We start from the raw sequence: 13,350 nt of genomic DNA, 5'->3' as shown, positions 1-13,350 counted from the left end.
TTGACTCTGAATATTCTCTCCCTCTCTCACTCACTCACTCACTCACTCACTCACGACATATTCGAGAAGACACAAAGCCAAAACAAAATTAATATTCTTTATTATATTGCTAAAGCTGTCATAACAACATTTTTACCTCCTAAACAAAATGCATTAAAGCCTGAACTCTACAGGGACAGACTAAGAGGTCAACTCTCTGTGGGGAAGGAAAACAGCTAAAAACTAAACCGGAAAACAGACTTAACTATACTTTAAAACTTTCACAAACTATAAACTTCTTATAGGATATACTGACATTTGGCAAATATAATATTTATATATATTTATGCTAGTAATTTAAATATGGGACTTACAGGTTAATGATACAAGTTTTAAATGAGTGGACGGAGGTTTGCAAGGCGCAATCTGTTTAGCAAACTCCACTTTCAGTTCAGTCTCCAGGGGGAAAAAATCATCACTTTAAACAATAATTTACAAAAAAAAAAAAAAAAAAAAAAGAGAGTTGGGTTTTATCGTTCCCACTCAGATGAAAATGCGCCGTTTGGACTGAACTGAAGTGGGTGCAGCTCTGCACGAGACCTGGGCTCATAATACTGATGAGACTCAAAACCACACCTGCTTTTTCTTACAAAAAACAAAACTGCTTTCAAACCATCTTATCTGAATTCATGATGCAAAATATACAGATGTGTGAAATAAGGGACTGACAGCGGGACAGTCGTGAACATTTGACTGAAAACTTTAGACGGCACTGATCGAGGGAACAGCTCTGCCACTCTGATATTTTATAGTAAGTATAAAAATAGAGACGAGTTGAGGAGGAAGACATTTAAAGAATGAGAAATGAAATAAATTAAAATCGTGTGAGATCCTGGACTAACTAAATAATATTTACAATTTCAAACATCCTGTAGTAGCCATGGTCTCACAGTGCTTGAACTGAAATGCAAATCAAATACAGACCGAGTGACACTAACTAGCCTGTTTAGCCTCTGGTCTAAGGACGGGCCTAGTATCTCATCTTATATGATAGTTTTTATGCGATTTCCTTGTCGATAACATAATCATCTTTGTAAAAACAACCAAAAACAACAAAACAAACCTAATTTAAAGTGGCAGTTGTAAAAACGTGGTCTGAAGTCTGAAGGACAGAAACATCATGGCGTTAACAAAAATACCATTTAACTCTGAAATAATGCTTCAGGTTCAATAAAATGTTTAGTTCTCTCTCTCTTTTTAAACAGAGACAGTATATACTTTGAGATTTATTGCTGCCGCTGTGAGCAATCAACGCCAAGCAGCTCAAACTGTGGTCAATAAATGACAAACAAAGGAAAGAGGTCGTATATTAACACGAGAACCTCTGACAAGGTTTAATCTGCCACCCATGAACGTGTAGAGATTGCAGATTAAATGAGTCACAAACTGAGGAGAAGTACACCCAATCCACTTGGAGGCAGTGCAGTATGATGATCCTTATGTCCCTGTTAAAAGATGTGGAACTGATTGATTTTGAACGATTGAACGAGCGATGCCGACACTCCCCGGTAACACAGACGTGCAAAATTATTTACAAACCGTGTCAATATGAACCCTTATAAAGAAGAACAGGACACAACTTTAGTCTCTCTTAATGTCACAGCGTCAAACATGTGACACTTTAGTCACACTGTAGCCTCCTACGACTCCAAATGCAACGCAGTCATTTCCTTTGCTTTTGTTTGGTTTTCTTTAGGAGCTTCCTGTGCTCATGGTGTCTCTGAGTATCGATGCATACTGCATTTAAGTCTTTGAACTGTGACTGGAAGCTCAGCACCTATGAACAGCCATCAGGGCGTGCCTCCAAATAAGCACTGATGCAGGTCAGGAGTTGCCAAAAATGGAGCCATCAAAGGCCAGCCGCTGAAGCCGTTACTGTAATAGAGCACTTTAATATCGCTCTCTCGAGGGCGTGTCGTACCTGCAGAGGTTATTGCCAAGTCATCAACAGTAAGAATGCTGATCCCACCGCAACAGTACAGTGCACTCCCAAAACACTGAGTCTGTGTACACATAATATACAGTACTTTTTTTTCCCCCCACTCAGAGGAGACGTAAGTATTGTGTGAATGTGTGAAAATAATGAGTGATCAGTGTGGTGCTACTTATTAACAAAAACATGCTGTTTTATGCTGCTCTTTTACATCTGTGGGCCTGGAATTACAGCTTATACAAGGATTAGCACAAATGGCCTCATCCAGAGTGAGTTATTAACCTGGCTTTATATCATTTCTGAGGCAACGTAAGCCCAATAAGACAACTGCTATTGTCTTTTCTTTGAGTGATTGTAAATGGGGGCTGTAGCAGGAGGTTCTCACAGGTGACGAAAGCCAGCAGATAACACTGATATTGCAATGTGTTACAAGAAGCCTTTTAAGTTTACACATTGCACTTCTTATTTGCAACGTTCCTTTTTCCTAAAGCTTCTGACCTAATTTACAAATGAGGTCACACGTCTCCTGCGACCTTTGCCGAATCACGCGATGCGTGGTGCAGAGCGATCGTTGGTGAAGGTTCTCTTGAGCTTGACCCCTTTGCGGATGGCCATCAGCATGTCTCCTTCTTCTTGCTCTCCTGAATCATCTCCTCCTCCCTCCTGTCTCATCTCACTCTGAAGGTGCTGCTGGCTCACATAGTTGGGTAGATTGGGAGGGTTGGTTGTGGCCTGACCGCTCCAGGACGCCATGGGTAGCGTGCCGGGATCCTCCTCTCCTGTAAATGTTGGAGAACTGGGGGATTCTTCTCTGCCTACCATCTCCTCGCCTCTGTTCCCATTAACAGCTCCTGGCATATCAGGCACCGTGGGGATCTTTACAGGAACGACAGGAGTGCGAATGGGAATGGGGCCTGTACCTGTAACGGAGCCCGAACGGCGTCCAGAAGGTTTAGATGAAGGCGTGCGGCGGATCGTGGCAACTCCAGGGGTCACAATAACTGGACCGTGGCCTGTAGAAATGCGAAGAGAGGCATTTTGGGAACTGATGGTCACGATATTTTATCACCAACATTAAGAAAGTGGCCAAAACAGTTACCTGTAGGCGTAGGAGGATACTGTGCAGTAGGAGTAGATGCATAAGCGCCTGTGTGGATTGGTGTGGGGGGATAAGGCCCCGTGTGGTAGGCCCCCGGGCCAGGATAAGGTACCTGACTGCTGGGTAGCCCCGCTGTGGAGGCTGGGCGTTTGGCCTGGAACATACGTCTGTAGGACTGAGTGATATCACTATTTCTGGGGATGGTGGAGGACTTATCAAAGTCAGACTGCTGCTGCTCAGACTCTGGGTCTCCAGCCATTGAGAAGTAGTCGTAGTCTGATACTGGAATGAAACAAAGAAATAAGCAGTGTATGCACCCAGCCACGTGACGTATGATATGATGCTAGCAAGTTAAAAAGAAGCAGAGAACTGGTGAGTGTGCTACCTTGTGACGGTATAGTATCCTCAGAGCAGCAGGGTGTGTTGGTCTGTGTGCTGTAGCCACTGGAGCACTGGATAGAGTCTCTACTGGACCTCTGGGTGTCCAGTTCCAGACCTCTGGATAAGGCCAGAGCCAGATCATCCTGGGCCTCGATATCCCCGGCCTGGAGAAAAACAGATGCAATCAACCAACAAAAAGAAAGAAAAAACAAAACATTTAGTAACAATCTGAATGTTTGCCTGGAACCAGTCAGGTACAATTCATTAAAGTCATTAAAGTCATTAAATTCAACCCATTAAAGTCATTAAATGGGGACATTAGTGGTGGGAGGCTATTCATATCATCGAAATTCCAGGACAAAAACATTGGCCTGCAAGTAGTTTAACGTGGGTTCACCTGAAAGTCAAGTATCACAGTTGGCAATACACAGACTGATCTCCGTTTACAGACTTCATGAGTTAGTAGCAGTAAGATAGAAATGAATCACAGAGGAATTTTTATTTGACTAGCAAATGACCACAGCTTTTAAGCATTAGGGAGGGATCTAAGCAGAAACCATGTGGTGCTTCTCGGCATAAAAAGCCATGAAAAATTGAGAAGAAGTTAATTGAAGTTAATCAACAATTTATGGAGAGCATTCATGTAAAGTAGACCAGTAAATTTCTCACCAGTTGCTATTATTAACAGTATATTTGTCCAACACAAGAAGAGATAAAAAACAGGCTAAACAGTAAGAAGTGCAAATGAGATTCCTTAATTAGGAAAAACGTGTTACAGAGAGACCAAAAACCCAAAAGAACATTTGGCTGAATCCTCACTGGCGAACTAACAGCATGCTTGTTTAATCAGTTAACAAAAAGAGGGAGACAGCGACAAAAAACTGACCCTGACAGCCGCAGGTGTGTTCCTGTTCTTGTCTTGCACTAATGCTGATTGGCTTGGTGTTTGCAATGCAGCTGGAGCTGCGGTCTGGGCAGAGGGCGGGCTATTATCACAGTTCATACTCCCATTACTGTCCACCACAGCTGGACTCTCCTTGTCTTTCTTTCTCCGTAACGTGTTGACCATAGGCTGGTCATAAGGCCCAGGCTTCGCCCAGTCCTGTTAAAAAACGAGATGCAGATGTCAGTGTTTGTTGTTCATACTACATTTTTGGACTCAACTAAAGTAGGTAAACAACATAAAGAAAACCCAAATAATTCACTGAATGTGTGTTCAAACTGTAGACAAGGAGGACGGAAATATGTCGATCGTCAACTCAGAGGAGATGGACAAACCTTCCAGCTGGGGACTCGTGATGAAGGCATCATGGGGGAACCCAATGTGCAGTAGGGAGGGTAGTCTGGCAGCAAGGCTGATGCAGGACGTGACCATGAACGAGTGGGGCAGGAGGTGGAGGTTGAGGAGGAGGGAGGGAAGAAGGGGAAGGCAGTGTTTGACACTGAGCCCAAACTGCCCCCGTTGCTATGCAGGTAGGGGGAACTGGCTGGGCTGTAGTGGTCGAAACCATTGGACAACTGTTTGCGTGCATGCCGATCAGGAGGAGGGATGAGAACAGAAAGAAGACAAGCAAACAAATGTGTAATGGGATAAATCGTTTAAATGATAAAACAGTGGAAAATAAAAACAAAACATAACTGAGGATAACTCAAGTACAGGAAACACAAAAAATATACTAATCAAATCAACACAGAAGAAAGGAACTGCTCACGGATGCTGAAATGAATGAAAACTGGAGATGCACATACAGCATACAGAGTATCTTTGCATTACACTGAATCGATGGCATACACACCCGGGTTTAGAGTTTAGTATGAGGAAAGCATGTTGCGTGTGTAAAGCTTATAAGATTCATTGTGGATGAGTGTTTATCACCTTGTCAGTAGAGGGCTGAGGTGCAGTAGTATCTGCTAGTGAAGAAGGGGTGCTGCAGTCACTATGCAGCAGCCCTGTCTCTGACATCTCAGAGGGGCTGGAAGTGGGACAAGCCTGGGACAGCGAGGGCAGCGGCAAACAGGCAGTGACACGAGACCAGAAGGAGAGAGGAGCGGTAAAAGGAGGAGGGAGACATCACAGACGGACGTGTAAAAGGAAAGAATCAAAAGATAGACATGTCAGCAGGTAGCGTGATAGAAGCAGTTTGTTAAGAAAGCAGAGGCAACTTTTTCACTGTTCTCAGCAGTTAGTGCAGTGCACAGCCGAATGACTGCAGAAGAGGTGCACTGGGAGTCAAACCAGCATTAAATGTATGGACATCAGCAGTGCGAGGGTGAGTGCTGGAGGCTGGAAACACAAAGTTCCTTGTGATGTGTAAAGTGCGAGCTGTGAGGCCGTTCTCTTTCAGCTACTGTAACTACACCAAGAAAGAGGCAACGAGGAGGCCGATTCCCAGGACTGTACTGTAAATGGGTCAGAGTTAGACTTGCCAAACCACATTCAGTGCATCATAAAAACTTGGAGCCTAACTCTACCAATGTGTTCTGGACAGGGGAACTCTGGTTGCTGGCATGCCAAGACAACATCAACTAGTGCAGCTGCTCTCAGTGCTGATCTCCAACCGCGGAGCCCGCACAGACGATCCCTTGGACTACCTCGCAGACGATTAGATAAAAGTGACAGACTCAGACCTGCTGATAGAGACATGCTCTTAGCGACTGTAAAACATAATGTTGATGCTCTAACATGCAATTTTGCTGTAATTCATTTAATGAAAATACAATACACACCGCAGTCTGTCACAGCGGTTGACTTTTTAATAGCAGGATGGGCCTGACCCGTTTTGCCCTGGGCTAGAATGGAGGCAGACTAATTTCCTTCATATTTATGCTATAATAATAGCAGTGAAATGACTTCACCATGATCACACACACTAACTGCTGCCAGCTAACTGTCTCTCATCGTCTTGAGAGAGTTGGATCCAAAATTATGGTCAAGTGTGGGTATCTGAGGCCTCTTTCTTACCTTTTTTTCAGCTGGCAGTGGCGAGGACGACTTGGATAATGTGTACTGGTCTTGTGATGAAGAAATGAAGCCCGAGTCGTGGGAGGAGATGCTAGGAAGCCGAGCTGGGGTCTGCTGGGGTAGCGTGGAGCTGCGGTATCGATGGCGAGGGTGATGGTGGTGGAAGAGGTGGTGTGAGGAAGAGGAGGAAGAAGAGGAGGAAGGAGAATGAGAGTGAGAGCCACTGGATCCCCTGGAGTCACTACTGTTAACGCTGTTCAGACTACTGTGAAAGGGGAAGGAGCAAGCGATGAGGGTAAAGAGAATCAAGTGCACCCAAAGGCAGATTGGGTTGAAGGAGGGGGGATGATTGGGTAAGGAGGAGATAAAAGGAGTAGACATAAAGGCAAAGGTTTGGGGGTGGGGGAATGGAAAAGACATGGTGGGAAACAATTAAAACACCACACCAAGATGCAGCAGGCAGTGAATTAGGCCAATCTCCTCAAAAACAACAACACAAACCAACTCAAGGCGACTGAAATCATAAATGGCAATAATTGCAGGCAGGATTTGTGCAAGCTTTTTGAAAATATTCACAGGAAAAAATCATGAAAAACAAAAACAGCATAAACAGTGGGTCTTAATTACTCCGTGACTTCTAAATTAAAAGATCTGTCCTACTATAAATGCAGCGTGAAGCAAATTATGACAATAAAACAACTATATGCAAATCAAATCTATAACCAGCTCAAGCTGCTAGTGCTGTACTATGATGCAGCATCTGATAAAATGTGTATGCATTAACCAAGTCGCCAAAATCTCAGATGAAAATGATATATTTGCAAAAGCCTTAAGAAACAGGAGGAAAAGCAGCAATTTTTGTTTTTGGCCTCAAAGTCTTGCATTGTTACCATATAGCAGTCAATCATAATCTAACATGTAATTTAAAGTTTTGGTCCAATCATCACACCCACAACCCTGAAATAGATTTTAGCACATTTAAAAAAAAAAAGACGTAAAGCAATACACAACCCAGACATTAGACTTATTTCCTTAAACCAGAACAGCTCTGGAAAACGAATCATTGGAAGATACACAAAAGCAGTGAGGACAGAGTAAAGAAGACAAGATCTGAACAGCTAAAAATCATTAGCTGCTTCCTTTTGTCAATTCTCCTTCATCTTTCTTAACACTTTTCACCAAATACAGTTATACCAAAACATATCTTTAGCATATCTTCTGCAAAGTATTGCAGATAATTTTGGCCACTAGGTGGCAGACAAAGTTTATGCAAAGCCAGTAAATCATTTACTCCTACTTTAAAATCTCTTTAAATTGATATCAGCTGTCTTCCAAGCAGATTCACAAGCACTGATATGGTTAAAATGACAGTTTTGCATATTTTAGTAGATCTTGCAAAGTATATGCGGGACACTGTTATAAAACTGTGGAATTCTAACTTGACGAAACACTGTAACGCAGTTCCATTTCTCTTATCACTTTAGGGAAACTGGTGAAAAAAACGGCATAATTAAATTTTACTTTAATTTAATTTTAAGTAAAGTGAATTTCAAAAGTTTTTATGGGTGTAGATTCATGTGTGCTTATAAAACTATGCCCCTCTTTCACTTATTTGAGCCTACCTGCACATGCTAGACTTCCTGGACATGGTGGTGCTGGGGGATGAGGGCGGAGTTTGATATGACCAACCATAGTCTGAGCCCTTCAAGTCCAAGATCACCTGAAATGGACAAAATTATTAGCTGTTTGTTTTCAGAGTTGAGAAAAAAAGGTAGTAAACAGAATAAAAAAAAAAAAAAAAAAGCACAAAAATATGACGCACATAATGAGTACTTTATCTTTTTAATGTTTTTCCTCACCTGTTCACTCGCAGGGGGAAGCTTGTGTGGGTCTGAGGTCAAGGCTTTGAGGTCCTCAGAGATGGTCTGGAGATGGGTAACCTCTCCCAACATAGAAATCTCCTCATCCTACAAGGACAGGACATGTAGACAAGATGATTACGCCTAATCAGGTTACACACCAGTAAAAAGAGTCATTACATTTCAGTGTTTAAAGTAAAAAAAAAAAGCTTACAGTTCAGTGTGTTAAAGAAAAAGAAAGTTAAACGTTTTCTATCCAGTGTGTGGGATGTAAAAAGCATAGAGCCTGTGGAGTTAATACATTTTTCTGTTGCTCTCTCTGAGTGGTTACCCAAGGCCCATTTCTCTTTCCTCTCCCCCGCTGCACTCACCACTATAGGCCGCAGCATGGCTACAAAACAGCAAAATCTCTGTCTCTCCTCTATAAGAGCCTTCCTCAGGGCCTGCTTCTCCGTCTCTTCCAGCAGAATGTATTTGTCACTGACATCCTGCATGGCGCTGTCCAGCTGTGGCTGGATATCACCACGACCTTGGAGGGGAAGAAAAAAGAAAAACAGGGGAAAAAGAGGAATCTACGTCAATAGAGGAATATAAAAATGAGATCAGATATGTGATCAAATTGACAGGTTAAGTATGAAAACAATACTTTTCACCTTTGTAATTCCTTCACAGCACAGATATTAAACAGAATAGTTACCCTAGTGTGAGACGCATGAATAATCACTACTACTCTTTGGTGTTAGCTTGGTACTAGCAACTTGTACAGCTCTGCATGTTGTTTATTGAGGTGAACATTGCTGTTGTAAAAGCTACTGTTTGAATTTCTTAACTACTCCACACTGCTCCTTGTAAAGAGCCACTCTTGTCCCTGGAGCTTCCCATCTTTTGCTCAGAAGTGGAAAAACAAGTTATCAACCTTAGGCTAAGCTTTCGCACATCTTGGAAAGCTTCCCATATGTTATGATAAGATAGATGGAAGCGAGTGCCATTTTGACTATCTTTCCACTACCGTTTGTCGATTCCTATGAATTCCTGGAATGTGTTAAGAGAGAGAGAGAGAGAGAGAGAGAGACACTGTGTGCATCAGCTTTCATAATCACAAGAGTCCGAGGTATTGACACAACCATCTGGTCCTTGTGCTGCGTTTTAATATGCATGTATAAATCCAGGAATGTCTGAGGACTTTTGCAGTCCCAAAGGTTATAGTGTCATTCAGCACTTTCTGATTCTGTGTTTAGAAATTGCATTTAGGTGTATGATTTTAAGAGAGGATACCCTGAAGTCAAATCAAATCCTCCTGAATTCCCTGAGGAAGCAGGAAAGCTGACGACTACCCGACACTGTGCTTCAAAGGCACTTAAATTACACTTACACGCAAACATATACACACACGCACAGAATTTTAACTTTGATAATCAAGGTTAAGCATACACTTGCAAACTGAACAAGGTCTGTGGTCTCTTTCTACTCTTGTGTCTGGGCAAAGATCTTTTGTTGACGTTTCATGTGAGGCCCTTTATCATGCAAATAGATACCAGAGGAAACACAGAGATGGAGTTACGCAGGTAAATCATCCTCATCTCAAATGTAAAACACACTGTAAGCATGCGCATGTCATCCTGAGGACAAACAAGCTTGTTCCTCGTGGACGTGTCCGTGTGTGGTCTATGCATTTTTAACAGGATAAAGCAGCAGGAAGATACATTTTTATAATTAACAGTGACTTGCAGAACACACACAAATACCAGCACATGAACACTACAAATCTAAATATCGCGGGGCAGTCTGGGTCTGTAATGACTGCGTACAAAAAACAAGAGACGAGACAAAAGAAGCTTCAATGTGAAGGGAATCCATTTACCAAGTTTAGCGGGTGAGTTTGACACTGGACTCTGAGGAATGTGAGCTGTGTGTGTCTTTATGGCAGCTAAAAAGTAAATTGACTGTAAAAGCTGGACTGGAAAGTCCAGATTGAAGTATACATTTTCAGTTTCATATAGATCCAAATGCAACTTCTGAGGCAACCCAGGGTACAATTATAACATGCAAGGGTTTGTGGAGAGCTGGCTACGTGAGCAAACTTTAGAGGGCTAAGACAGACCTCACTCATTATTCTGGTTTCCATTGCAGGACTGAACTCATTATAGGGAAAATCGTATCCCTCCTTTAAGGCAAAAGACCAGGAGGGATGTAATCAGTGCCGTGTGTCTGTCACTTAGGTATAAGATGCAAAAACTACAAAACCAAATTTCATGAATTGTAGTGGAGTGATGGAGCGCAGGCACAGGAAGACCCCCTTACAGTCTGGTATGAATCCAAACAGCTATTTGAAAACAATGTCGAGCACTCTTAAATAAAAGTTTGAGTTTGAACAATATTTGAATCTAAAAAATTTAAACTCTAATGGGAAAAATTCCTTTACATGCCATGATCGCAAAAGATGCTCTGAGCGAATGTACGCTCTCTTATTAATACTCATTTATATGCAGTATGTCAGACAAAGTTAAAAAATGTTCTTATCATATTGTATCAATGTTTTCCTTCACTCGGTTTTGGGACTAAGTCCATGCTAGGTCTCAGTTGGCCTCGGCGTAGAAGAATAGCATTTCAACCCCCAAAGCCTGTGGTGTCTCCTCAGCACGCTGAATTCTGGTTTTCTTTACTTTAAGCATTGGCAGACGGTTTTCTCAACAAAACCGATGTGGTTTTGGAAAGACGCTACTGTAAGTTGACGTACTTTGTCTGAAACAGATGGAAAGCCAAATATTTTCTTTGTTGCTGTTTTTTAGAGCTCGTGAGTAGCTCGAGTAGTGCTTCTAATTCTAAGTTGTAAAAGTTGCAATGTACTAATTGGTTTATGAGTTTAGCCTCTTTAAAGTCAAGTATGAGGGAAACATGCTTATTTACTGACTAAACCCCCAAACAGGTACTTGTTAATAACCTGCTTATAATATTCAACCAGAGGCCATATCTGTTACTTAATAACATCAGAGACTTAATAAAGATACTACAATTGACATAAATGACCTAAACACTCACACACAGGGACTCAAGTGTATGGACACAACACCGGAGCACACGGCCATGAAATGACAGTTGTGGTAAGAAGAGGTGGTGTTAGTGTTGGTTACACATTGGGTTTGTCTGCATTCCTAGTCTCTGAGCAGCTATGTGGATGACAAGGTTTTGATAGCTACCTTCTATTTCCCTTCAACTGCAGAAGGTATAATAAAGATCTGTGGTCACTGACCGCACATTACAATCTACTTCACCACCATTTTTAATGTTCAATCAGACAATTGGTGCTGTAAGAGAAAAGGAGAGACGGTCAAATAATGTGACTGTACAGAATTCATAGGATATATGAACAAATAGCAATTGTAGCATTAGGTACACTGGTTATGTTTAAGTGCTTATTAATGCAAAAATCTATTCAGCCAATCACATGGCAGCAACTCAATGCGTTTAAGCATGAGGACATGGTTAAGATGACTTGCTGAAGTTCAAACGGAGCATCAGATTGGAGAAGAAAGGTGATTTAAGTGACTCTGACATGACATGATTGTTGGTGCCTGAAAGGCTGGTCTAGGTATTTCAGAAACAGAATTTGGGGTAAACAATATAAGCGTGGATCCATCTTGCCTAATATCAGCGGTTTAGACTGGTGGTGGTATAATGGTTAATGGTGTGGCACACTTTGGGCCTTTTTGTACAAACTGAGCATGAAACTGACTGTTCTTGCCGACCATGTCGATCCCTTTATGACCACAGTGTACCCATCTTCTGATGGCTGCTTCCAGCAGAGCACCTTAGGATTGTGGTGAAATGGGATGTTCTCATCATGGATGTGCAACCAACAAATGTGTGTGATGTTATCAAGTATGAACGCCATGAGGAATCAGAGGAATTGGCCAGTGTTCCTTTTATTAGCAAGGCTAGGTTGTGCAAATGACTGCAGAGAGCTTTTTTAGGTTAAAAGTAAACCTGAATCATCCTAAAGATTCAAGAATTCAGCTTTTTTCTTTTCAGTTGCTTTGAGTTGTTTGAATCAGGTGGTTGAAGTAGCCCCCATTCGATTCACATGTAGATACATTTGCACACCCAAATGAGATTAACTGCTTCAGCTTTCACGAGGGCAATGATTACATTAGGTTGCAGTCACAGGCTGTTTCTTAGAACGGCCAGGGCCCAGGTCAGAAAAACACCCTCACAAGACACATATCAAACATCAGATATCGACCGACCAACACAAGCAGACAGATGGTGTCTTACATCTGATAGCAAATGGAGCAGTCTTCTTTCAGTGTAGCATATTAGAATCTACTAACCTACTGCTTTGCATTTTATTTAAAGATCTGTTTGTGCTGCTATGAGTCAGGTTTAAAGAAGCAAAGCTAGTTACGATTGTCTTTGCTCACATCAGTGTGGAAGTCTCCAAAATGCCTAAATAGAAGATGTCTATATACAAATAGCAATAAATTCGGAATTAGTGTGAAATATTAAAGGGTGGTTAGATTCAGCTGTTTATAAAAAACATCACTTTGGCTGTTTCTGTAGTTATGCTATGACAAACGACAAGTTAAACCACCTATAAATGTGGTTAAAGTTAAGGTGATTATCAACACAGGCCCTCAAATCAGGAACTACAGACCATGAATATATAAACAAATAAAGAGAAGGTAAATGAAGCATCTACATAAAGTGGGAATCCTGGTTTCTCCACCCCTGAGGAAAAAACAACAACAACATGCCAGTATGTTGTGGCAACCATCGAGTGTAAACAAGAGTAGCCTCACCTGTAGAAAAAAAAATGAGCATGCAAATAATTGGAAGCATTTACACACATTAAAATTTGCATACAAAGATCCATGGTACCTATTGCACAAGACAACCAAGATGCTCGGTTAAGCACAATGGCGTGAGCAACAGTGTGGACAGTGTGTCTATTCTATAAGCTGACTTACCGAAATTATCAGCTGCAGTGCAGCGTAAGGTGAGGGATGGTATCAGAACCACATGGGGACAAGGAAAGGAAAAAGATCCAAGTCAAGTGAAGGAGCGCCAGCGCTAAACACTA

General features: G+C 41.9%; 1 protein-coding gene across 8 annotated transcripts in view; it reads right to left on the bottom strand.

Moving 5' to 3' along the window:
• Positions 1-83: 83 nt before the first annotated feature.
• LOC146658604 (protein MTSS 1-like) overlaps positions 84-13,350 on the bottom strand; it is a 49,714-nt gene continuing 36,447 nt past the window's right edge. For 2 of the 8 annotated variants that reach the window (XM_085422299.1, XM_085422305.1), the window contains 11 exons: positions 13,238-13,249; positions 8,645-8,802; positions 8,274-8,381; positions 8,037-8,134; positions 6,415-6,679; positions 5,329-5,442; positions 4,731-4,970; positions 4,339-4,554; positions 3,457-3,616; positions 3,072-3,353; positions 84-2,985 (listed from right to left, as the gene is read on the bottom strand). In XM_085422299.1, coding sequence (XP_085278425.1) covers positions 2,516-2,985; positions 3,072-3,353; positions 3,457-3,616; positions 4,339-4,554; positions 4,731-4,970; positions 5,329-5,442; positions 6,415-6,679; positions 8,037-8,134; positions 8,274-8,381; positions 8,645-8,802; positions 13,238-13,249 — 2,123 coding nt within the window. In that variant the 3' untranslated portion in view covers positions 84-2,515. Of the gene's footprint in view, positions 2,986-3,071; positions 3,354-3,456; positions 3,617-4,338; positions 4,555-4,730; positions 4,971-5,328; positions 5,443-6,414; positions 6,680-8,036; positions 8,135-8,273; positions 8,382-8,644; positions 8,806-13,237; positions 13,250-13,350 lie in introns of all 8 variants that reach the window. The other 6 variants (XM_085422300.1, XM_085422303.1, XM_085422302.1 and 3 more) reach the window with 6 other exon arrangements.

This window comes from Rhamphochromis longiceps, linkage group LG11, assembly GCF_057381845.1.
Source record: "Rhamphochromis longiceps isolate RC_006_pf linkage group LG11, R_longiceps_female_GT1.1, whole genome shotgun sequence".
Lineage (NCBI taxonomy): Eukaryota > Metazoa > Chordata > Actinopteri > Cichliformes > Cichlidae > Rhamphochromis > Rhamphochromis longiceps.
This window is presented reverse-complemented; position numbering and strand designations above follow the sequence as displayed.